Source organism: Pempheris klunzingeri, chromosome 7, assembly GCF_042242105.1.
Source record: "Pempheris klunzingeri isolate RE-2024b chromosome 7, fPemKlu1.hap1, whole genome shotgun sequence".
Classification (NCBI taxonomy): domain Eukaryota; kingdom Metazoa; phylum Chordata; class Actinopteri; order Acropomatiformes; family Pempheridae; genus Pempheris; species Pempheris klunzingeri.
The window spans coordinates 532,087-558,002 of NC_092018.1; the positions used below are offsets into that span (position 1 = coordinate 532,087).

The window sequence follows — 25,916 nt, forward strand, 5'->3', positions numbered from 1 at the left end:
TAGTGTGTGTGTAGTGTGTGTGTGTGTGTGTGTGTAGTGTGTAGTGTGTTTGTAGTGTGTGTGTGTAGTGTGTAGTGTGTGTGTGTGTGTGTGTGTAGTGTGTAGTGTGTTTGTAGTGTGTGTGTGTAGTGTGTAGTGTGTGTGTGTGTGTGTGTGTGTGTGTGTGTAGTGTGTGTAGTGTGTAGTGTGTGTGTGTAGTGTGTGTAGTGTGTAGTGTGTGTGTGTAGTGTGTGTGTGTGTGTGTGTGTGTGTGTGTAGTGTGTGTAGTGTGTAGTGTGTGTGTGTAGTGTGTAGTGTGTGTGTGTGTGTGTGTGTGTGTGTGTAGTGTGTGTAGTGTGTAGTGTGTGTGTGTAGTGTGTGTAGTGTGTAGTGTGTTTGTAGTGTGAGTGTGTGTGTGTGTGTGTGTGTGTGTGTGTAGTGTGTGTAGTGTGTAGTGTGTGTGTGTAGTGTGTGTAGTGTGTAGTGTGTGTGTGTAGTGTGTAGTGTGTGTGTGTAGTGTGTAGTGTGTGTGTGTGTGTGTGTGTGTGTAGTGTGTGTAGTGTGTAGTGTGTGTGTGTAGTGTGTGTGTAGATACTGACCTACAAATTCTGGTGTTCCAAAGATGTTTTTAAAATCGTTGCCAAAATCCATCTTGTGTGCCAGGCCGAAGTCGATGACCTTGATGCGAGGGTGAGGCACCGAGCGGTTCAGCAGCATGATGTTCTCCGGCTGCAGAGACACAGACAGGGACAGTCAGACGGGTGGGGGAGGGACAGGGGGGGCGGGTGAGGGCAGACAGAGGACCAGAGTCTTTAATGAGCGTTTGTGTGTCGCTGGGACGCTCACAGAGACGTTTGAGGCCAAACGTGGGAGACGGTGAGGGTGAACAGGAAGTGTGAGGGCGGAGGGTCAGCAGCATGGAAATCCATGCAAAGCATGAGTGACCAGGGAGGAGGTGACGTAGAGGAGAGGAGGTGACGTAGAGGAGAGGAGGCAAAGACGCTTTGAGAAGAGTCCAACAGCAGCAGGTGGATGTTCCTGAGGAGGTCTCCTTCAGACAGAGCCGTCCTCCTGCAGCCGTCCTCCTCCAACCGTCCTCCTCCAACCGTCCTCCTCCAACCGTCCTCCTCCAACCGTCCTCCTCCAACCGTCCTCCTCCAACCGTCCTCCTCCAACCGTCTTCCTCCAACCGTCCTCCTCCAGCAGTTTAAATCCTCAGCTGAGGGAAGTGAAGCCCTGCTGGTCGTCCCATAAACAAGTAATCAGTAACAAGAACTCAGATATAATGATGGAGTCCAACAATCAAAGGCCTCTCTCCTGTTTTCCATTTTCAGAGCAGCTGACTTTAAATCAGCTCAAATGAGCCGGACGTCATCGGCCTGCCTGCCATCATTAAATAATAACCTCATTGATTGGTGATATCAGCGTCTCCGTGTGCCTGATTGAGCTCAATAAAGGAAACGATCTCCTGAGTTAAAGGCAGTTTAAAGGGCTCAGAGGAACATTTACATGAAGGCCTCTTACTGCTGATGGCTGCGTGTCTCCTTTACATTAAGAAAGGAAACAACATGCAGACTGAAGGAGCTGGAAACTGAACCACCGACCTTCTGATATATTCAAATATACCAATCAATATCAGTAGAAACTAAATCTGACAGAGGAGAAGAGAGCAGGTGTTATCATACAACAGCTCTGATCACATGACCGTCCAGAGGCCTGCGACCTAAAGGCCGCGTGATGACCCTGCACGCTCTGACCTGGACTCGTCTTCCCTCAGGAGCTCCACACTCAGTCCAGGACTACAGCGAGCCGTTAGCAGGGCGTCGTTAGGCATGCTAATTAGCCTGTAGAAACAGAGACACCATTCCAAAACATGTTGGTCCAGTCCTGCTGTGACCAGGGTCCAGGATGGGGGAGCCCCCGGGGGGGCAGGACGCCATTTCACTGTGACCTCTGAGAGGAGGAAGATACCCAACTGGGACATCACACGACCTCCAACAAGCCTCACAATGGTCCCAGAACTGATGAGGGTCTTCCTCCCTGATGAGGGTCTTCCTCCCTGATGAGGGTCTTCCCCTCTGATGAAGGTCTTCCCCTCTGATGAAGGTCTTCCCCCCCTGATGAGGGTCTTCCCCTTCTGATGAAGGTCTTCCCCTTCTGATGAAGGTCTTCCCCTTCTGATGAAGGTCTTCCCCTCTGATGAAGGTCTTCCTCCCTGATGAGGGTCTTCCTCCCTGATGAAGGTCTTCCTCCCTGATGAAGGTCTTCCCCTCTGATGAAGGTCTTCCCCCCTGATGAAGGTCTTCCCCCTCTGATGAAGGTCTTCCCCTCTGATGAAGGTCTTCCCCTTCTGATGAAGGTCTTCCCCTCTGATGAAGGTCTTCCCCTTCTGATGAAGGTCTTCCCCTTCTGATGAAGGTCTTCCCCTCTGATGAAGGTCTTCCCCCCTGATGAGGGTCTTCCCCTTCTGATGAAGGTCTTCCCCTTCTGATGAAGGTCTTCCCCTCTGATGAAGGTCTTCCCCTTCTGATGAAGGTCTTCCCCTCTGATGAAGGTCTTCCTCCCTGATGAGGGTCTTCCTCCCTGATGAAGGTCTTCCTCCCTGATGAAGGTCTTCCCCTCTGATGAAGGTCTTCCTCCCTGATGAAGGTCTTCCCCTTCTGATGAAGGTCTTCCCCTCTGATGAAGGTCTTCCCCCCTGATGAGGGTCTTCCTCCCTGATGAGGGTCTTCCTCCCTGATGAAGGTCTTCCTCCCTGATGAAGGTCTTCTCCGCTGATGAGGGTCTTCCTCCCTGATGAGGGTCTTCCTCCCTGATGAAGGTCTTCCACTTCTGATGAAGGTCTTCCTCCCTGATGAGGGTCTTCCTCCCTGATGAAGGTCTTCTCCGCTGATGAAGGTCTTCCCCTCTGATGAAGGTCTTCCTCCCTGATGAAGGTCTTCCCCTTCTGATGAAGGTCTTCCCCTCTGATGAAGGTCTTCCTCCCTGATGAGGGTCTTCCTCCCTGATGAAGGTCTTCCTCCCTGATGAAGGTCTTCCCCTCTGATGAAGGTCTTCCCCCCTGATGAAGGTCTTCCCCTTCTGATGAAGGTCTTCCCCTCTGATGAAGGTCTTCCCCTTCTGATGAAGGTCTTCCCCTCTGATGAAGGTCTTCCCCTTCTGATGAAGGTCTTCCCCCCTGATGAGGGTCTTCCCCTTCTGATGAAGGTCTTCCCCTTCTGATGAAGGTCTTCCCCTCTGATGAAGGTCTTCCCCTCTGATGAAGGTCTTCCTCCCTGATGAGGGTCTTCCTCCCTGATGAAGGTCTTCCTCCCTGATGAAGGTCTTCCCCTCTGATGAAGGTCTTCCTCCCTGATGAAGGTCTTCCCCTTCTGATGAAGGTCTTCCCCTCTGATGAAGGTCTTCCCCCCTGATGAGGGTCTTCCTCCCTGATGAGGGTCTTCCTCCCTGATGAAGGTCTTCCTCCCTGATGAAGGTCTTCTCCGCTGATGAGGGTCTTCCTCCCTGATGAGGGTCTTCCTCCCTGATGAAGGTCTTCCACTTCTGATGAAGGTCTTCCTCCCTGATGAGGGTCTTCCTCCCTGATGAAGGTCTTCTCCGCTGATGAAGGTCTTCCCCTCTGATGAAGGTCTTCCTCCCTGATGAAGGTCTTCCCCTTCTGATGAAGGTCTTCCCCTCTGATGAGGGTCTTCCTCCCTGATGAAGGTCTTCCTCCCTGATGAAGGTCTTCCTCCCTGATGAAGGTCTTCTCCGCTGATGAGGGTCTTCCTCCCTGATGAGGGTCTTCCTCCCTGATGAAGGTCTTCCACTTCTGATGAAGGTCTTCCTCCCTGATGAGGGTCTTCCTCCCTGATGAAGGTCTTCTCCGCTGATGAAGGTCTTCCCCTCTGATGAAGGTCTTCCTCCCTGATGAAGGTCTTCCCCTTCTGATGAAGGTCTTCCCCTCTGATGAAGGTCTTCCTCCCTGATGAGGGTCTTCCTCCCTGATGAAGGTCTTCCTCCCTGATGAAGGTCTTCCCCTCTGATGAAGGTCTTCCCCCCTGATGAAGGTCTTCCCCTTCTGATGAAGGTCTTCCCCTCTGATGAAGGTCTTCCCCTTCTGATGAAGGTCTTCCCCTCTGATGAAGGTCTTCCCCTTCTGATGAAGGTCTTCCCCCCTGATGAGGGTCTTCCCCTTCTGATGAAGGTCTTCCCCTTCTGATGAAGGTCTTCCCCTCTGATGAAGGTCTTCCCCTTCTGATGAAGGTCTTCCCCTCTGATGAAGGTCTTCCTCCCTGATGAGGGTCTTCCTCCCTGATGAAGGTCTTCCTCCCTGATGAAGGTCTTCCCCTCTGATGAAGGTCTTCCTCCCTGATGAAGGTCTTCCCCTTCTGATGAAGGTCTTCCCCTCTGATGAAGGTCTTCCCCCCTGATGAGGGTCTTCCTCCCTGATGAGGGTCTTCCTCCCTGATGAAGGTCTTCCTCCCTGATGAAGGTCTTCTCCGCTGATGAGGGTCTTCCTCCCTGATGAGGGTCTTCCTCCCTGATGAAGGTCTTCCACTTCTGATGAAGGTCTTCCTCCCTGATGAGGGTCTTCCTCCCTGATGAAGGTCTTCTCCGCTGATGAAGGTCTTCCCCTCTGATGAAGGTCTTCCTCCCTGATGAAGGTCTTCCCCTTCTGATGAAGGTCTTCCCCTCTGATGAGGGTCTTCCTCCCTGATGAAGGTCTTCCTCCCTGATGAAGGTCTTCCTCCCTGATGAAGGCTGTAAGCTACTACAGTAGAGTGGACAGTATACAGTCCAGTCGTACAGCAGTATGTCGAGCAGTGAGGTTAAAGTACAGTACAGTAGTAGATGATGTGTGTGTGTGTGTGTGTGTGTGTGTGTGTGTGTGTGTGTGTGTGTGTGTGTGTGCGCGCACCTTGAGGTCGAAGTGGGCGATCTGCTTGGAGTGCAGGTAGGAGACCCCGTCCAGGATCTGCTTGAGGAACTGAGTGGCCTCCTCCTCGCTCAGAGACTCCTTCTCTGCCAGGAAGTCGAAGAGTTCGCCGCCCGCCACGCTGGACGAGGACAGAGAGAGGGACGGGATTAAACCGAGAGATCTGTCAGGATCCCAGATTAACAGAGCTGATCTGATCTAATCTCATCATCCCTCACATGCTGGAGCACATTTAACCAGTTTAAGTCCTGGAAACAAGCCGCCCGCTCCAGTGAGCGCCTTCACCTCAGAGTGGAACATCTACCGACCGCTGATCAGCACTGAGCCGCCCTCCATGTCCAGCCTACGTCTCTTCTGTGGGGGGTCAGAACTTCATCACTTCTTTTCTCATCAAATCAGCTTTTAATCCTGAAGTTAACGTTAACGTGACCCAGCGAACTGAAGGTCATTTAATAAACCGGCACAGTGAGAGAAATGATCAGTCAGAGCGATTCTGGATTCATTAGCTGAAGAACTCTATGGACACAATACTGCAGTGTCTTATCCCACCACGGTTGTCTTGTATTAAATAAAATGTAATTCTGTTTTCTAGTTCTACTAAAAATATTTCCCTAAAAAACTACAAATACACACAACTGGTCTCCTCAGGGGGGAAACAGACCAGCTGGGACCTCCTCCGCCCAACCGCACGCCTCCACCCCCGACCCCCTCACCAACAGCCCCTCTGGGGCCGAGGGGAGGATGTGGAGGACGAAGGACGACAACATGAAGCCAAATATTTGTAGCATCGACATGAAGCTTGTTGTTCCACAGCGGCAGCAACAACTCCTGCATGTAAAATGACTAATTTTTTGAATGGAGTCTGGCGGCTTTGAAGAGAACACGGATGGATGTAACGGCTTCAGTTCCCATCAGAAAGCTGTCTGACAGCGAGGTAAAGCAGTGAAAATGTTCAAAATACAGCGTACACTTAAATTTGTTTCAGCTGGTCCTTTTTTAGGAGGCTTAAATACGTTTCCCTGCCCCCCCCCAGGGGAACGAACCATTTATTCAGGCCAAAACAGCTCAGGGAGTCCTGAAACAGCTTAATTACACAAAAGTCTTTACTTAAATGTAACTTGGCGCGATTAAACAGAGCAGAGCTCCAGGCTCTGCTGAGGAGCTGCTGGGTGGAGCCAGACAGGACAGCAGGGTGGGGGGGTCAACGTCTAAAGGCATCCTCACACCCACAGCTCCTTTGCTCAGCTCTGAATCAGTGGATGAGTTTTCCCCTGGGTTCACTTTCTTTACTCACTGACAAAAGGCAAAAATCCAAGCGAACCCAAATGCATCACCACAAACCACGTTCAAACCCTGCGTCTGCGTCTGGGGGGGGGCACACGGACCTCACCTTCACTCTGCCTGCTACTGCTTTGTCTCCAGAGTCTGTTTGGGACCCGACGCAGACCACCTCGTCTGAAGGGCCTCTGTGTTAGCGTGTTCACACCTGTTAGAATGTTCACACCTGTTCACACCTGTTCACCTGTTCACACCTGTTCACACCTGCCCAAAGGAACAGTGCTGACAGCAGGAAGCGTCTGCAGGTTGGCACACTGGACCGCTGGTCTGAATCTGTGAGCTCAGTTTTCTAAAGACACTGAGCCTTCAGCTGGACTAGTTATACTAGTTATACTAGTTATCTTTACTGCTCACGCTGGGCTCTGTAGATGTGAACCTCACTGTGCACCTGAGCAGCAGCTTTCAGGGTGAACTCACAGGTGTGAGCCATTCTGGATCATTCTGTCTGTAACGTCATCATTAAAACACCTTCACCCCCCTCAGATCCTCTCGCTGTTCGCTGTTAATCTTTGTTCTGGAGCGTTAAATTGGGGCAGGAGACGTGGAGACGAGCCGAGGACGAGTTCCTGACCAGACTCGGTCCTCTCTGGTTATTTATTACCCCTGACAGGCGCTGGGCTGCAGGTCTGGATGTTTCTGCTCGTTATTTCCCTCTCAGAGCTCAGTGATCAGGAATGCTGTCCGGCCACATCTCCCTCAGCCCTGACCTGCTAACCCAACACGTGTGTGTGTGTGTGTGGGTGTGTGTGTGTGCGTGTGTGTGTGTGTGGGGGTGTGTGTGTGTGTGTGTGGGGGTGTGTGTGTGTGTGTGTGGGTGTGTGTCTCTGTGTGTGTGTGTGTGTGTGGGTGTGCCAGCTGGATACCTGACATGTCAACAGAAATTAACCTCCAGCATTTGGAGTTTCACATGAGCTGCTCTAAGTGCTCTAAGTGCTCTAACTGGTCTAACTGGTCTAACTGGAGCAGGTCAGAGCCTGAGTTACTGTTTGGATCCGTGAGGGTTTAGATTTCCACCAGTTTTAGCCTCCAGGAGCATCAGTCAACCCGTCGGTGTCTGTGACAGACGGGAAGGAAGATCTGATGAAAAGATGAATCATGGGAAGCCTTTTAGAGGTTCGGGGGATCTAGGGGATTACACTACTGACCCCCGGTCCAGTCACAGTGTTCAGACAAAGTGCTATACAGACCTATGAGGGTGAGTGTTTCAGCCGGGGCAGCAGATTTAAATCAGTAAATAACATTAATGAATTTGCAAACTTTGTTTATGTATATGTTCGTATATTTCAGTTTTCTTTTATGCAGGTTGGTTAGGTTTAGGAGAGGATGATGGTCTGGGTTAAAACAATAAGTTAAATACAAATCTAAAAGGCAGGTACATTGGATCAATAATATACTGGGTGCAAACAGCATCTGCCTCTTTTTATGTGGCGCTCGTCAGTCTGTCAGCTTTATGGAGGTGAAGCAGTAAATCACTGGAGGATCATTTGACTTACTGAAAGAGAAACACCTCCCTGATGGGCACTTTACCAGCAAGCTAGTCACCCCACTACGTTCTTATCGAGTCCTGACACCGTTGTGCTGTTACACACTGAAACAGACGCCAAGAAATGTCCAGAGCGCAAAAAATATCAAGGACATGAGAAGAAAGAGGCAGAGGGCAGCCGTCACACAGGACGGGGGTGATGACATGTTGATTTTTACCCCTCCCTCAAAGTTCCTGTAGCCCCCCAGCTGGGCTGTTTGGGGGGTAAAATAATGTCCCTGAGCTTCATTCAGACCCTGATCCCTGAGGTCCCTGAGGTCCCTGTGATGAAACCTGCCCACTCTGTGACGGCTTTAATGAGAAGAGAAGAAGAAGAGACTCACAGCTCCAGGATCAGGATGACCTCCGCCTTGTTTTCAAAGACCTCATGGAGCGTGATGATGTTGGGGTGCTGGATCTCCTTCAGGATGTTCACCTCGCGCTCGATGTCTTCTCTCGTCACCCCCCGTCGACTCGACTTGCTGCGACGCTTCTTGATGGACTTGGCGGCGTACTCCACAGCCGTGCTCCTGTGCCGACACCGCCGGACCACGGCGAACTGACCGCTGCAGGAGAGAGGAAGACGTGTCAGATAAACCATCACCACTGAGAACCAAACACCTCCAGAGCTCACCGATTAACACCTCACTTCTCGTTTGGTTCATCTGTCCAACAGAGGGAAAGAGCCAGGACAGCAGCTTCCTTTAGCACCAGGCTTTATGCTAAGCTAAGCTAACGGTATACAGATTTATCGACTCACTTACAGAAAGAAAGAGAATAAGTGTATTTCCCAAAATGGTGAACTATTCCTTTATCTGACCTTTACTTAATCAGACGGTCTCATTGGGATTAAAGTCTCTGTGTAACAAACAGGACTAACACTCGTCCACATGGTGAGGACACACTACAGACGTGGATAACAGACGCTCACAGGGTTCACTACCGCTCACCTGTACAGTAAAACAGGTGAGTCACATGCAGCCGCCATTAAAACTAAAAATAACAGAGACTCCAGGACGTATTCAGATCCAAACCGGGACCCAATCAGATCAGCCGTACGAGCTCCTGAGTCACCTGTCCAGGTGCCGTCACCCTGCTAACGTCTCTCCTGTCCAGACGGCCCACATGACTCCACGTGTGAAGGACACACGGTTGTTATGGAGATTCCACCATCCTGTTGCCATGCAGCATTGTTGCTGTTGCCGCTCTCTGATTGGATAACAGCGACTCCACTGTCACTCAACCAAAACTCTGCCAGAAAAACCTCTCGGGGAAGTGAGGACACTTGGCTGAGGGCTGTTGACGCCCCCGCCGATTGTGCCTCCTCGTGGCCCTGGCAGCCATGACGCACCGAGTGTACCGAACACCCACGGAGGGAGGAAGAGAACAAGGGGGGGGGGTGAGAGAAAACGAGACACAGAGAGGGCCACATGCCGTCTCCTGCTTCAGATCTCAAACCACATTTACAGCAGAGAGGAAGAAATCTGGGAAAAGTTTCCTCTGCTTAGCCGACGCCTGACCCCCCCCAGGGCGTCTGATCCAGACCAAGGACAGGACCTGAACTCTGGGGGGTTCAGAGCTGTTCTGACTCAGGTCTGACTTTGTCCTGTTCTGCTGCTCCTTTCACCCAGATCAGACCCAGATCAGACCCAGATCAGACCCAGATCAGACCTGACCAGTCTGGTCCTCTTGCCCCTGTTCAGACCCAGATCTAAAGTAGTCACATCCATCCCATCACATCCACTCAGCTACATTTAGACATCTCTGGAGCCCGTTTAGTTTAAGTAGAGTAGAATGATGAGGAGACGCCAAACTGGCCCAGTTCTGATCCCGGTGTAAACGGATCTGTGCCCGATATTAAATCATTTATGAGTGAGCTGGGCCCGTTACGGCCTAAAGCCGCTCCACAGCGGTGCCTCCCCACCGTCTCTGGACTGTACAGCAGCAGCTCACGTGACATCATCTGTTTCCTGAAAAGTCACAACTGTCGAGATGCTTAACGGCGCTAATTTGCATGTAACAGTTAACCAGAGCTGACGTCTCTGTGAGAGTCCAGCTCTGATCGCACTGTTCCCTCAAACTGAATTCTGATCTGAGCTCCAGGATTACTGGAATGAGGCAGAAGGAAAAACCAACCAGATCACATTTGTTGATCTTCAGGCAGATGTCATAAAGTGTGGGGGCCCATCAGAGGACTGTCCTTTATCCCGTCTGCTGAACTCCAGCTTCACCGTTTATAGCGACTCATTTTACGGTCTTATTATTTAGTGCTGCTTATTGTTGCTCTTATCTTCCTGTTCGGAGGTACTTTAATGGTCCTTGTTGTAACCTGTCCCTCCTACCGCCTCTTGTCCTTAATATGTCGTCCTTGACTTGATCATTAGTTAGGGGGGGCCTGTTGTGTGTACAGGTGTGTGCACGGGGAGAGCTACACATGAAGAAAGTCGTCTGAATCAGACTGCGAGCTGCTTTAGTCCTGCCAGCCAAGACCTGACCGCTGTTCTGATAATAAAGCCGTCGTTAGTCATTCTTCTGGTTCCAGCTACTAAAACAGGATTTAAAAGCCATGACTGAGTTCTTAGAGCTGTTAGACGTTTTATAGACTAAACGATGGACTGACTGAGAAACTAATCACTGATAAGTAATAAATGCTACCAGCTGACTGGGTAGTGACCCCATGGAGCTCCTATATAACAGCATGGATGACAAAAACAGGCTCCAAAGAAGAATAAATCACCTTCTAGCACTTCTACCTGGAGAAACAAGTGTTTCACACGACTGAGATCACAACCACTCACATCCAAGTGAGGAGGCCTGAACTGTGCTGACGGTGACGATGTCTCTTTAAGGAAGACACTGAGGAGGAGGGCTTTCTCATGCTAATGACACCTCCACCCCCATTCAGACCCCGCTGTGGTCACCAACAACCCCCACACCCTCCCCCTGCAGTCAGCCCTCCCCCTGCAGTCAGCCCTCCCCCTCCAGTCAGGCCTCCCCCTGCAGTCAGGCCTCCGCCTGCAGTCAGCCCTCCCCCTGCAGTCAGCCCTCCCCCTGCAGTCAGGCCTCCCCCTCCAGTCAGGCCTCCCCCTCCAGTCAGCCCTCCCCCTCCAGTCAGGCCTCCCCCATGTACACAGAGGGGACGGAAACATCAGGATCTGATCTGTTCCTGACAAAGGAGAGTAGACGGCTGCTGTTCACACTGAGTACGTGTGATATGACACACACACACACACACAAACACACACACACACACACACACACACACTGAACTCTGCCTACTAAACTTCCTCAAACACAGAGCACCGACAGGGAACTGAAGTTTTCTCTCAATTATATTTTACATTTTTATTTTTCACCATTATATCGATGCAAATTGCTTGTAATGTAAAATGTGTTTCTGATTCCTTCTTTTCACCCTCCTCAAAGAGACCTGATTCCATGGATAAAAACTGATACTCCCATGTTCTGCTGGGTAAAATGATGTTTTTGTCAATGGAGGCTTTGAAGAGAGCGATATAAGGGCTTCAGATCCCCGTCTGTCTGTCCTCACTGTCCATCACATGTACTTCAACTGGTGATTCTTTAGGCGGGCCTTTTTTCCACAGCAGTACACTGCAGATAACACACTGACTATGGAGAAGGACCCCAGACGACCACACTGCAGACACTACGGACCGTCCCTTTAAAGGTCACACACATTCTAAGGGTGTTGTGTAGTTTGCACAGGTGCAGCTCCATGTGCTCACCACTAAAACTGGAAAAGGAGGAAACACAGCCGATGAACCGAAACAGCAGCAGGAACAAACAGGAAGCTGCTCGGAGTCCTTCGGCTCATCACGCTCTCCTCTGCTGGCAGCTCAGGCAGAGGAAAAGCCTGCGAGGCTGCGGGCCGAGGAGGATTTCCGGTCCTGATTCTACACCGTCTGTGCACCTTTTCAGACGTCCTGCAGATGTTACTGCTTCTCACCGGTCCAGTCAGAGCGGTCTGCTCAGTTAGTCAGTCTGACCCAAACTTTCACCACAGACACTAGAAAATATTCTGTGCGGCATCTTTACGTGCTCTCATGCTGCCTGAGAGATAAACAGGCCAGTGAAGCCTCAGCGCCCCCCCGCCCCCCGTACACGCCCTCTGCTTTAGTTGGCTTGTTGCAGCTCATGGGCAGGTAAGACAGGTGTACAGAGGCAGATACTTTAGTGCTTCTGATGGCACTTAACACCCAGGTGCTGCCGTCTGTGAGGGAAAACAGCTCCATTTACATCTGCTCATCATTTGTTGGCATCAGCGTCGCCGTGAACCAGCTCACATGTGAGTAACACACACACACACACACACACACAGTGAGGCGGTGGGGGGAAACTGAAAACCCTCTTTCCCTGCTAGAGTTTCTCCCTGTGAGAGCTCAGCTAACAGTCAGACAGATTCTCCTCTGCCCCGGACTCCTTACTCTATGTTTACGTCCAGGCGCGTACTAGCTGGGAAATCCCTGTCATCCTCCAGGGATGCTGAGGGAGAGCACCGACAGCACGGATGCTGCTGAATAAGCACAAAGACGGAGCAGAAATAATGAGGAGGCAGAGGAGCAAAGCCTTCCTGGGAATCACTGACAAACAGAGGCAGGGAGGCAGCTTTTCAGAGCCCAGATCGTCTGCGGGATCAAGTTGCTCGGCTCCCTTTGTTGTGCTTAAACCACAGACAAGGCTTCCCACTTTTGGCCTACTTGTTTCTCTAAAGCAGGAGGGGGAGGGCGGGGAGGAGCTGGCTGGGTGTGACAGACACGTTAGCCAACAGTGCTCTGTGGAAAGACACTGATGCAGCTCACAGAGGTGCTGCTGCATGCCCCCCCCCCCCCGATATCCCTGGTTTACTGTACACAGAGCTGCCTGCTGACTGCACACAGGGTTCAAAGGAAAAACAGACCTGCTCCCCGTCAGAGTACAGAAAACCCCCGCCTGAGGCCTGTTAGAGAGCTTCAGCACTCAGACCAAGACTAACGTCACCCACACTGATCAGCAGCAGCTGCTGAGTGCAGGAGATGTCAGGCACAGCTGAAGCCAAATAATGATTACGTCAGAATATTATGGCCCGACATGTATCTGACACTAAAGCTAAAGAGAAGAGCTCTGGTTCTAAACTCTGGTCTTTCTGGGGTTCACTTTAAACTCAACCTGAAGTCGGACTGGAAGAACCACGAGGTCTCACTCTGTTGAATGACACAAACTGATTCTCAGTGATGTCACAGAGTGGAGCGTCGTCCCTCACGCGTGATCTTTGGCCGACCGCAGACACACAAACCTCAGTCGGACAGGCTGGACGGACCCGGACCGGGCCGTTAATCCTCCTCCATCCCACCACTGACTGTCACCGCCAGCTGAGGACAGACCCAACAGGAGGCACAAACAGCTCCTCTTCCTCCCTCAGGAGCTTCGTACAGAGAGGAACTGATGATCCCTGTGGTGCAGAGGCTTATCTAACTACCCCGACACCCCCACACTGTGCTGACTGCACCGGGTAACGCTGATTATGGCATCTGGAGGTAACAGTAAAAGGTAGCTAATGATAAACTGGACTCTCTCCTGGGGCCACTGACTAACTCCCTCTCAGCGACAGGTCGGGTAGATCAACAGTCCACCAGTCAGTGCGATCAGCTGAGTGAGAGAGATAAGGCTGAATGGAAAGTTTCAGAGGAGGCCAGAGCTTTCTCCTTGTCCTCTTTTATCACTATTTATTACACCGTTTATTACACTATTTATTACACCGTTTATTACACTATTTATTACACTATTTACTGTCAAATAATGTCCATCAGCCTGATGGGACTCCAGATTATCTTTGTACAAACACTGAGCTGCCAGTCAGCAGATTTAGCACCAAAGGGAAAGTGGACCCTCGTCTGGTGCTTGGTGAGCGTCGATTGATGATTTGACTGAACACTGACGCCCCTAAATGGAAATATTGCTTCAGGAACAGCAGCAAAGCCAAAGAGTCCAGTGATCCACAGTGAGCTGAGTGTGGAAACCCACCAGCAACATCATCACCATCACCACCATCATCATCACCACCACCATCATCACCATCACCACCATCACCATCACCACCATCACCACCATCACCATCACCACCATCACCACCATCACCACCATCACCACCATCATCATCACCACCACCACCATCATCATCACCACCACCACCATCATCATCACCATCACCATCACCACCATCAGCATCCAGCTCTCTGATGAACACCATGTGATTAACACCCGTCTTTATTTAGCTGTGACACATTCAGACTCGGGGAACCTCAGTGATAACAAGCTCAGTGTGAAGCTGCATCGAGGAGGCAGAGTGTCTGGCACAGCTGACACACACACACACACACACACACACACACACACACACACACACACACACACACACACCTGCCTAGACCTGCTGCACACCTGACTTCCTGATCTCTGTATTTCCTGATACTCGAAGGCAGAAATCAAAGCTGAACATGAAGTATGATCCCCCCCCCTCTAGTCTTTAGCCTCAATCCTGCCATAATCCATCTATACATTACAGCCTCTCACACCGAGGCTGCCGTGGTGGGAGTATGATGCGATGTGTATCATGACCACACACACACACACACACGCTGTTCTTGTTCCTGTTCTATAAAGCAGCCGTCTTCTTGGAGCTCCCCCCAGGTACAGAGGCCGGCGGCTCTCAGAGCGGTTAGCAGCCCTGCTAGCTGCCGTCTGGTCTCTGCTGGATCTACAGGACTGTGGTATCCCGGACCTGCTGACCCCTCCTCTACATCACCTACAGACGGACAGACCGCATCACTGCAACACGCTCATCAAACAACAGGAACACGGAAAACTAAAATCCCATCAGGGGTCAAATTACACACACACACAGGTACAAGAGGAAGTTCTGCGGCACCACAGGTTCCTCCTGCGCTCAGACAGCCGCTCACGCTCGTTCCAGCATGTTCACATCGTTCCTCATACTGATGTTTATTACCCTGCTCTGTCCTTATCAGATAAATATAAAGGAAGCGCTCATGTTGGGATGAAACCAAGTGAAGCTTTGGGGTTTTCATGTGTCTCCAAAGCTGTGAACGTACAGTAGGAACACTCCTCATATATCCTGTAGGCCAGCAGGTGTATTAGCTGACCCACCTTCACTCAGTGCTTCAGGCTCATCAAAGACTCCTGGAGAACTGCTGCCACCAGCAGCTCTTATGGGTCTGCTGAGCTTCAGACAGGACTGCCAGACGTTACAACCATCCTGAGAACACCACATTCAGCTTTTCACACCACAGATGAACATTTTAGGGAGATGAAACTCAAACAGTTTGGCTCTAGATACAAAAGCAGGAGCGTGAGATGTGGCGTTCCTGTTCCTGTGGACTGTGGACTGTCCCGGTCCCTGTGGACTGTGGACTGTGGACTGTCCCGGCCCCTGTGGACTGTGGACTGTGGACTGTGGACTCTTCCTGTTCCTGTGGACTGTGGACTGTCCCAATATGTGAACAAACAGTATTTGAATGCTAAAGTCCCTGAGCTGAGCTCTTTGTGTGGTGACTAACACTGATGGTTCCTCTGATGCAGCTGTTCACACTCAGCGCTGTGTTTGACAGGTCGATGTCGTAACGTGTAAACATATGGAGAAGTGGAAGCGAGCCGACATCAGGAGCACAAAGGTGCCGATGTCTAAGACTTCCTGAGGGTCTGACATTCGCTGTGGATTTCCTCTGGACAGCAGCTCTGCAGACTGTTTGTCTCTCACACTCAGTAAACAGGTGAGAGAAACCCGGCCGGGGGGGTGAGAGAAGTCCCCAGGCCTCCTGTGAGCACTTCCCCTGCATCTGGCTGGGCTGACAGAGCAGATAAAAACCAGAACAGAAACCACACACTGCTGACAAAGGAATCAACTGGAAGAGCCCCCACCCTGAAGCAGCAGCCTGAGAGCTTCAATCCTCTCAGAACCGAGTTACTGCGATTAATCGATGAGGCGATCGACAGAACATCAATCAGCAGCTTTTCTCGTTGTCCATTACTGTAAATTTAACATCTCTAAGGAGCCACGTGCGCTTTAGGAGGCTGTTACAGACATTTTCACTATTTTCTGACAATTTATCAACCAAACAATTAATCAGAAACATCTGAAGACCAAAGTCCGGTGAACCGGAGGCGAGGTGGTTAAAGGACACTGTGACTGGTTCACAAGAATCAAACCCGCCGAACGAGGTGAACGGCTTCACGCAAACCAAACGCTCCACGTCCTCAGTTGTGTTTGTGTTTGCTCCCCATACAAATTACGCCACTGGAGTTTCAGGCCGCCTTGCTATGACGACCCCCCCACTTTGAGCCGGTACGCTACTGTAATGGAAAACCAACCAAACCAAGTCGAGTCGAGTAGAGCTAAAACTGTGTGATGGAAAAGCGCCATAAGTCTCTCTGGTCTCTGTAGTCTCTGAGGTCTCTGCTGTGCTGGTCTCTGCTGTCCTGGTCTCTATGGTCTCTGTAGTCTCTGAGGTCTCTGCTGTGCTGGTCTCTGCTGTCCTGGTCTCTATAGTCTCTGTAGTCTCTGAGGTCTCTGCTGTGCTGGTCTCTATGGTCTCTGTAGTCTCTGAGGTCTCTGCTGTGCTGGTCTCTCTGGTCTCTGTAGTCTCTGAGGTCTCTGCTGTGCTGGTCTCTGCTGTGCTGGTCTCTATAGTCTCTGTAGTCTCTGAGGTCTCTGCTGTGCTGGTCTCTATGGTCTCTGTAGTCTCTGAGGTCTCTGCTGTGCTGGTCTCTCTGGTCTCTGTAGTCTCTGAGGTCTCTGCTGTCCTGATCTCTCTGGTCTCTGTAGTCTCTGAGGTCTCTGCTGTGCTGGTCTCTGCTGTGCTGGTCTCTATAGTCTCTGTAGTCTCTGAGGTCTCTGCTGTGCTGGTCTCTATGGTCTCTGTAGTCTCTGAGGTCTCTGCTGTGCTGGTCTCTATGGTCTCTGTAGTCTCTGAGGTCTCTGCTGTCCTGATCTCTCTGGTCTCTGTAGTCTCTGCTGTCCTGGTCTCTCTGGTCTCTAGTCTCTGTAGTCTCTGAGGTCTCTGCTGTCCTGATCTCTCTGGTCTCTGGTCTCCGTAGTCTCTGAGGTCTCTGCTGTCCTGATCTCTCTGGTCTCTAGTCTCTGTAGTCTCTGAGGTCTCTGCTGTCCTGGTCTCTCTGGTCTCTGAGGTCTCTGCTGTCCTGATCTCTCTGGTCTCTGGTCTCTGTAGTCTCTGAGGTCTCTGCTGTCCTGATCTCTCTGGTCTCTGTAGTCTCTGCTGTCCTGGTCTCTCTGGTCTCTAGTCTCCGTAGTCTCTGAGGTCTCTGCTGTGCTGGTCTCTCTGGTCTCTGGTCTCTGTAGTCTCTGAGGTCTCTGCTGTGCTGGTCTCTGCTGGTGGAACCAGGTCTTTCTGTTTTGGCGGAGCGTGGGCGGCTCTGAGCCCATTCAGCTGTTCTGTGGGCCACAAACGGCACCAGCTGAAAAACATTATGCAACCAGCAGCGCGCTGTGTACAGAGGAAGGGTTACCACGGCAACAGGAGGCAGAGCCGGGAACCACGGGAGAGCGAGTAGATCATCCCGGGCTGGAGACCAGACCCCCTGTTCAGGTGTCTTCTCATCAGTGATGTATATAATACAGTAAGGGTTTCACTTTAACAGGGCTGACAGGACGAACACAGCCAATCAATCACTGACATAAAGTAACCGATCATACAGCAGCATGAAGCCATCGTCGGCTGATCAATAGATCAATAGATCAACAGACTGACAACAGTTACCTGTCTGCTCGTCAGGGTTTAAGGGATGTGAGTGAAGACTTTAGGTCTGGACAACTGAACAGGTTTCAAACCAAATGATTTAGATGGTAAACCATCTTTTCCTAAACCAACTAAACCAGCCAACAGACCAGCTAAACCAACCTACAGACCAACTAAACCAACCTACAGACCAGCTAAACCAGCCAACAGACCAACTAAACCAACCTACAGACCAGCTAAACCAACCTACAGACCAACTAAACCAACCTACAGACCAACTAAACCAGCCTACAGACCAGCTAAACCAACCTACAGACCAACTAAACCAACCAACAGACCAGCTAAACCAGCCTACAGACCAACTACACCAACCAACAGACCAGCTAAACCAGCCTACAGACCAGCTAAACCAACCTACAGACCAGCTAAACCAACCAACAGACCAGCTAAACCAACCTGCAGACCAACTACACCAACCAACAGACCAGCTAAACCAACCTACAGACCAGCTAAACCAGCCAACAGACCAGCTAAACCAACCAACAGACCAACTAAACCAACCTACAGACCAACTAAACCAACCTACAGACCAACTAAACCAACCTGCAGACCAACTACACCAACCAACAGACCAGCTAAACCAACCTACAGACCAGCTAAACCAGCCAACAGACCAACTAAACCAGCCAACAGACCAGCTAAACCAACCTACAGACCAGCTAAACCAACCTACAGACCAGCTAAACCAACCAACAGACCAACTAAACCAGCCAACAGACCAGCTAAACCAACCAACAGACCAGCTAAACCAACCTACAGACCAACTAAACCAACCAACAGACCAACTAAACCAACCTACAGACCAACTAAACCAACCAACAGACCAGCTAAACCAACCTACAGACCAACTAAACCAACCAACAGACCAGCTAAACCAGCCAACAGACCAGCTAAACCAACCTACAGACCAGCTAAACCAACCAACGGACCAACTAAACCAACCAACGGACCAGCTAAACCAACCTACAGACCAACTAAACCAACCAACAGACCAACTAAACCAACCTACAGACCAGCTAAACCAACCAACAGACCAACTAAACCAACCTACAGACCAGCTAAACCAACCTACAGACCAGCTAAACCAACCAACAGACCAGCTAAACCAACCTACAGACCAGCTAAACCAACCTACAGACCAACTAAACCAACCTACAGACCATAATAACAGACAACTGAAATGTAAAAGTTAACAGACAGACAGACAGACAGTTCCTTCTGTCTGATACTGAAGAACCATTTTTCCATAAACGTGGTGTAACTGCTGTGGAAATGTCTCCTGAACGTTGAACGTTCCAGGTGTGGAAAGCTTGATGGACACAGCTAATAACTGAGAGGGTGGGGGGGGGGGGGGGGTGGTGGGGGGGGTGGGGGGGGGGCTATGAACTATGACAGGATCATTTTTCAGCCCCGTCTCTTGACAGCGAGCAGAGTAAAGATCTCTGAGAGCTCAACAGAAGGACAAAGAGACAAACACAGAGCCCGACCTGGTATCAGGCTGTGCATACAAATGGAGAGAAGTGTACGACTGCTGGTGGCAGGAGGGGGGGGGACGGGGGGGGGATAGGGGGGGGGGACGGGGGGACGGGGGGGGTCCATCCGTCGTCTCCTCCCTCCTCTTTGAGACGGAGCCCCTATACGTCAGTGAAACTGACATTCAGCAGGTTTCGAGGCGGTTAACTCTGTGAGGTTTGACCCTGCTGCTACGGGACGAGTGGTCAGGACTGAGGGGGGGGGGGGGGGTCTACAGACTTTCTTCTAATCATCACAGACAGCACAAAAGCAGAAAACCTTCAAGGAAACCAAACACAACAGACTGAGCACCAACATCGCCAAGGAAACAGCAGCGATCCACTTAGAGACCAGAGACACAGCAGGTTTGTCTGAAAGGCTCCCAGCATCCCCGGACTGGTCAGTCCTGGTCAGTCCTGTCAGTCCTGCTCAGTCCTGGTCAGTCCTGCTCAGTCCTGCTCAGTCCTGGTCAGTCCTGGTAAGTCCTGTCAGTCCTGCTCAGTCCTGTCAGTCCTGTCAGTCCTGCTCAGTCCTGGTCAGTCCTGGTCAGTCCTGTCAGTCCTGTCAGTCCTGCTCAGTCCTGTCAGTCCTGTCAGTCCTGCTCAGTCCTGCTCAGTCCTGGTCAGTCCTGTCAGTCCTGTCAGTCCTGTCAGTCCTGCTCAGTCCTGCTCAGTCCTGGTCAGTCCTGGTCAGTCCTGGTCAGTCCTGTCAGTCCTGTCAGTCCTGTCAGTCCTGTCAGTCCTACTCAGTCCTGGTCAGTCCTGTCAGTCCTGGTCAGTCCTGTCAGTCCTGTCAGTCCTGTCAGTCCTGTCAGTCCTGCTCAGTCCTGCTCAGTCCTGGTCAGTCCTGGTCAGTCCTGTCAGTCCTGCTCAGTCCTGTCAGTCCTGCTCAGTCCTGTCAGTCCTGTCAGTCCTGCTCAGTCCTGTCAGTCCTGTCAGTCCTGTCAGTCCTGCTCAGTCCTGGTCAGTCCTGTCAGTCCTGTCAGTCTTGTCAGTCTTGTCAGTCCTGTCAGTCCTGTCAGTCCTGCTCAGTCCTGTCAGTCCTGTCAGTCCTGCTCAGTCCTGGTCAGTCCTGTCAGTCCTGTCAGTCTTGTCAGTCTTGTCAGTCTTGTCAGTCCTGTCAGTCCTGTCAGTCCTGCTCAGTCCTGGTCAGTCCTGGTCAGTCCTGTCAGTCCTGCTCAGTCCTGTCAGTCCTGTCAGTCCTGTCAGTCCTACTCAGTCCTGTCAGTCCTGTCAGTCCTGTCAGTCCTACTCAGTCCTGGTCAGTCCTGTCAGTCCTGGTCAGTCCTGTCAGTCCTGGTCAGTCCTGTCAGTCCTGCTCAGTCCTGCTCAGTCCTGCTCAGTCCTGTCAGTCCTGTCAGTCCTGCTCAGTCCTGTCAGTCCTGTCAGTCCTGCTCAGTCCTGCTCAGTCCTGTCAGTCCTGTCAGTCCTGCTCAGTCCTGGTCAGTCCTGTCAGTCCTGTCAGTCCTGCTCAGTCCTGCTCAGTCCTGTCAGTCCTGTCAGTCCTGGTCAGTCCTGTCAGTCCTGTCAGTCCTGCTCAGTCCTGCTCAGTCCTGTCAGTCCTGTCAGTCCTGCTCAGTCCTGCTCAGTCCTGTCAGTCCTGTCAGTCCTGCTCAGTCCTGTCAGTCCTGTCAGTCCTGCTCAGTCCTGCTCAGTCCTGTCAGTCCTGTCAGTCCTGCTCAGTCCTGGTCAGTCCTGTCAGTCCTGTCAGTCTTGTCAGTCTTGTCAGTCCTGTCAGTCCTGTCAGTCCTGTCAGTCCTGTCAGTCCTCCATGTTTTACATGTTTCCTCCTTTAACACACTGATTCTCACCAGTGATTTTCAGGCTTCTGGATGACGAGCTGATCATTTCAGGTGTTTTGGAGCAGGAAAGGTGTAAAACATGAAGGGCCTCCAAGAGGAGCGAGAAGAGAGGGAGGAAGAGAGAAAACTCCCAGCAGCCACTGCTACACATGCTCAGTTATTTCCAGGCCACCTGACATGAACACGCTCCAGCGGGAACGCCGACGCTTCAGCTGCAGACGGCTTCCACACAGCGCCGCTGCCCTGAGTGTGTTTTCTATCTGGATGTGTCTGCCATTTTAGATTAAGAAATGTTTACATTGATAAACAATCATTTTATATAGATAATATACATATTTTTTATATACAAGAGTAGAAAAGCGGATTTGAATCACGGATGTCGTCAGGTCTCAGTTTAAACGGGGACTCTGGCCCCAGTTCAGGTCCTGGTCTCAGGCTCGGGCTTCAGGTCGGTTCACGCGTGTGGCACATTAAGCTCTGACCTCCGGTCCCTCTGGGTGCTGAGGATCCTCCGCTCGGTGCTTCACCTCATCTAAACCACTCACAGGCGTTTAGACGAAGACTGAAGAGGAAACACTTCAACGCAGAACTTTACCAACGTGTCAAAGTGAAGCAGTCAGGCTGCGTGTGTGTAAAACGTGGAGGCGTTCCTTCCTCGTTCCTCCTGCTGTTAATGATCAAGAGACGTGTTGGAGTTGTTCTGAGCCTGCTCAGCACTCTCTTCACCCCTCAGGACCAAAACAGCCTGAAGGACGACCAAACAGCTACCGGACACAGGAGGAAAGGGACCGGGGGGACCGGGGGGACCGGGGGACCAGGGGGACCGGGGGGACCGGGGGGACCGGGGGGGACCGGGTCACTGCTGTAACTTATTAAATCAGGTTTTAGAGCGTCGTGTCCCTCCAGTAAAGACAGGCTGACTGGGAGCGCTGCTCCAGAGATGTATTCCAGCTCAGTGGGCGGCGTGTGATGAGAGAATAGTACTCCAAAAAATAACACATCAGAAGGAGCGTTACATAAGCAGCTGTATGAGGAAGAGCTGAGCTCTGGAGAGGGGAAACCAGAACCACAACTCTGCTGGGGGGGTCTTTGAGGCTCCAGGTTCTCCGTCTGAAGGGGTCATACCGGCTCATCGGCACAAGTGACGACCTCAGTGAACAGTTATTTTATTTTTCAAACGTAAAGTCTCCTCCAGAATAAAGACAAACCAATAAAACCAGAGAAACGACAGCAGGTAGAGTTCAGCCAGAAAATAGAAATTCTGGGCTGTTATAGGGACTGTCAGTGGGCTGTCAGTGGGCTGTCAGTGGGCTGTCAGTGGGCTGTTATTGGGACTGTCAGTGGGCTGTCAGTGGGCTGTTATTGGGACTGTCGGTGGGCTGTCAGTGGACTGTCAGTGGACTGTCAGTGGACTGTCAGTGGACTGTCGGTGGGCTGTTATTGGGACTGTCGGTGGGCTGTCAGTGGACTGTTATTGGGACTGTCAGTGGGCTGTCAGTGGGCTGTCAGTGGACTGTCAGTGGACTGTCAGTGGGCTGTTATTGGGACTGTCGGTGGGCTGTCAGTGGACTGTCAGTGGACTGTCAGTGGACTGTCAGTGGGCTGTCAGTGGGCTGTTATTGGGACTGTCGGTGGGCTGTCAGTGGACTGTCAGTGGACTGTCAGTGGACTGTCAGTGGACTGTCGGTGGGCTGTTATTGGGACTGTCGGTGGGCTGTTATTGGGACTGTCGGTGGGCTGTCAGTGGACTGTTATTGGGACTGTCAGTGGGCTGTCAGTGGGCTGTTATTGGGACTGTCGGTGGGCTGTTATTGGGACTGTCGGTGGGCTGTCGGTGGGCCGTCGGTGGGCTGTTATAGGGACTGTCAGTGGGCTGTCAGTAGACTGTCAGTGGGCTGTCGGTGGGCCGTCGGTGGGCTGTTATAGGGACTGTCGGTGGGCCGTCGGTGAGCCGTCGGTGGCTCCATGTGAACATACAGAAGGAACAGTGAACTCGTGTTCGTTCATCTGATTCATTGTTGTTAACTGCAGGACAAGTGCTGAAGGGAGAGGAGGAGGACAGGAAGGAGGAACGCCGTCCTGCCCTGATCATTAAAGCCCCCCAGCCTCCACGCTTCACTGCTCAACTCTCCTAATGGACCACAAAGGGCCGCAGCCCCCCATCGAACACGGAGCACGACGCCCCTGCCGTCGGTCCGCTATCACGGTTGGCGGAGATCCAATTATCCTCCACTGACTGCAAAGATTAATTGAAAATACCTCATTATGCTCCACAGTCTGCTCCAGTATCATCACCTCCACTACAAACACACCTCGTCTCTCTGACGTGATGAGGTCATCATCGCCATCACGCTCTCAGTGCTGGGAGATCATGTTTGCAGCTGACTGAAGCTTAGTGCGACTTTGCCCTCAGCGCTGCAGATGAGCGTGTCGGCTAAATGACTCAAATGTAAATACAGACACATGCGTCTCATCGTCGTGGTGCTGCGACTTCATCTGTCCACAGCGTCCTCTTCTTCCTCAGCCCGTCACTACAAACCTCCTCGGGTCAAAAGAAACATCAACTGTGGGCTTTAATTAAGAAACGTTCAGATGAGCTGAGAGGAACGTGCTCACGGCCAAACCCCAGCAATCTGACAGCGCTGCCCTCCCCGGGGTCGGGGGGGGGGGGTATGGTGGCTGAGTGAGTGGCAGGTCCTACCCAGACTGTCCCTCCTCCCAATAATGCAACCCAGGGTGGGGGGGGGTGAATCTAGGTCAGTAGCTGGGGTGCAGTCTGTGGAGAGAGCTGGGACGTCACAGTTATATTCTAATGGTCTGCGTGAGGACGGCAGTCTACCGATTCTGATTCTAATCAATATCACCATCAAAGACCTGGATAATAAAGCAGCAGCACGAGTGGACGTCCTGCAGAGCATCCTGGACTGGTCTGGTCCTGGTCTGGTCCTGGTCTGGTCCTGGTCTGGATTCACACACGTTGGTCTTTGGGGTGATTTTTGCAGCAACAACCTGAATGTAGCCTCGCTTTAGCGCTTTCTCTCTTCATTTGCATTGCAAAACCTCTACTGAAACACACAGACCCCCCCCCCCTCTACGAGAGGCAACCACACACACACACACACACACACACACACACACACACAGACACACACACAGACACACACACAGACACAAAGGCAGGCCGGTTGGTGCAGAGCCACACAGCGGTCACATTAATGCAGACTAACGACAGGCGCTGTGTTAAACTGTGAAAGTGGACCAGAGGAGCCGAACGGCCTCCAGTCAGCTGACGGCTCGGTTCATCTTTTCTGGCTGAGTCAGTGCGTCTGCGAACACATGAAACGTGGAAAGAGAAGGAAAAGAACCCTGAACTCAGATCACATGACCCGACAGTAACTGCGTGGGGCTGAGGAGGACCGGCGTGGAGGTCTGCTGACAGTCGGTCTGATTGTGGAGCCACACAGTCAGGAAACAGGAATACTGATGCAGAGAGTCACCAGGAGGACGGACCCAGCATGCACCCAGGCCCCCTCCAACATGTTCAAACGCCTCATCTTCATCTGATGACACCAAAAACCCCAAACCCCGTGGTGTGTCCACGGCCTGTACATGAAGTCACACGGGGGGGGGGGCGTGTCCACGGCACACACACACACACACACACACACACACAGAGTTCACTGCTGATGAGCTTCCTGCATCTGCTTCAGTATGCTGATCCTGGTCCTGGTCCTGGTCCTGGTCCTATTCACCCCCCAGCGTCCTTGTGTCCGTTTAACCAGGATATTTTCCCGCCTCACGCAGCAGCCCAGAGCTGCCCCCCCCCCATCACCAGCCCCTGCTTTTACCAGCATGTTACCACATTTCACCACGCTGAAGGACTCTGATCATCACACTGAGGTGTGTCAGGGACCCCCCCCCCCCCCCCCCCTTCGCCTCCAGCCCTTCACACATCAGCTCCCCAATCATGTCCGTTACCCCGGCGCCCGCAGCCCCCCCACAGAGCTGGAGGAGGAAACAACAGGGAACAACTGGTATATTATTACCAACAGAGGATGGTGTCACCATGGAGACCCACGACCAACCCCCCCCCCCGGTCTCCAGTGGTCTCGTCCTCATTCAGACAGACGTCCACCTGCCTCCCCCCCCCCCACACTGACAGCACTGCATTGTGGATGCATTAATCATGAGCTCACAGAGCACAGATAGACGTACGGTGCAGCGTGAGGGACAAAACCAGGACGACTGATCCGACCAATCAGCAGCCTGCGTCTGAGGACACAGGAAGTGTTCCTGAGGACCTCGTCAGTGGTTCTCTCTGGTTCTCCAGCTTCCTCCCACAGTCCACAGACCTCTGTGTGAGGAACTGGTCCACGATGGACCCCCCCTCAGCCAAAGACAGCTGGGATTAGCCCCCCCGAAGGATAAGGGTGTAGAAGATGGATGGACGGTCACACTCACCTCCCCAGCTCGTCTCCGATCTCATAAAACTCCTCCACGTTCTCCTGGTTGAAGACCGTCATGTTGTCCAGACTCTTCCTCCCTCTCCCCCCGACCACAGGCATGTCCCTCGGAAAGGCCCCCGGTTCCTCACTGTGGCCCCCCGGTTCCTCACTGTGGCCCCATCCTAGCAGCAGATCCAGTGAGGACAGGATTACAGCCAGCAGTCCTCCTCATGGTGGAGCTTCAGACCAGAAACATCAGTCAGTAGACCTGGACTATGGTTAGACCTGGACTATGACTGGACCTGGACTATGGTTAGACCTGGATTATGACTGGACCTGGACTATGACTGGATCTGGACTATGACTAGACCTGGACTATGACTGGACCTGGACTATGACTGGACCTGGACTATGGTTAGACCTGGACTATGACTGGACCTGGACTATGACTGGACCTGGACTATGGTTAGACCTGGATTATGACTGGACCTGGACTATGACTGGGCCTGGACTATGACTAGACCTGGACTATGACTGGACCTGGACTATGACTGGACCTGGACTATGGATA

At 51.9% G+C, this 25,916-nt stretch overlaps 1 protein-coding gene across 1 annotated transcript in view; it reads right to left on the reverse strand.

The window, feature by feature from the left end:
- dapk1 (death-associated protein kinase 1) overlaps positions 1-25,465 on the reverse strand; it is a 48,128-nt gene extending 22,663 nt beyond the window's left edge. The window contains exons 1-4 of the mRNA XM_070833381.1: positions 25,362-25,465; positions 8,102-8,323; positions 4,880-5,018; positions 579-708 (exon numbers count right to left, since the gene is read on the reverse strand). Coding sequence (XP_070689482.1) covers positions 579-708; positions 4,880-5,018; positions 8,102-8,323; positions 25,362-25,465 — 595 coding nt within the window. The remainder of the gene's footprint in view (positions 1-578; positions 709-4,879; positions 5,019-8,101; positions 8,324-25,361) is intronic.
- Positions 25,466-25,916: the final 451 nt, after the last annotated feature.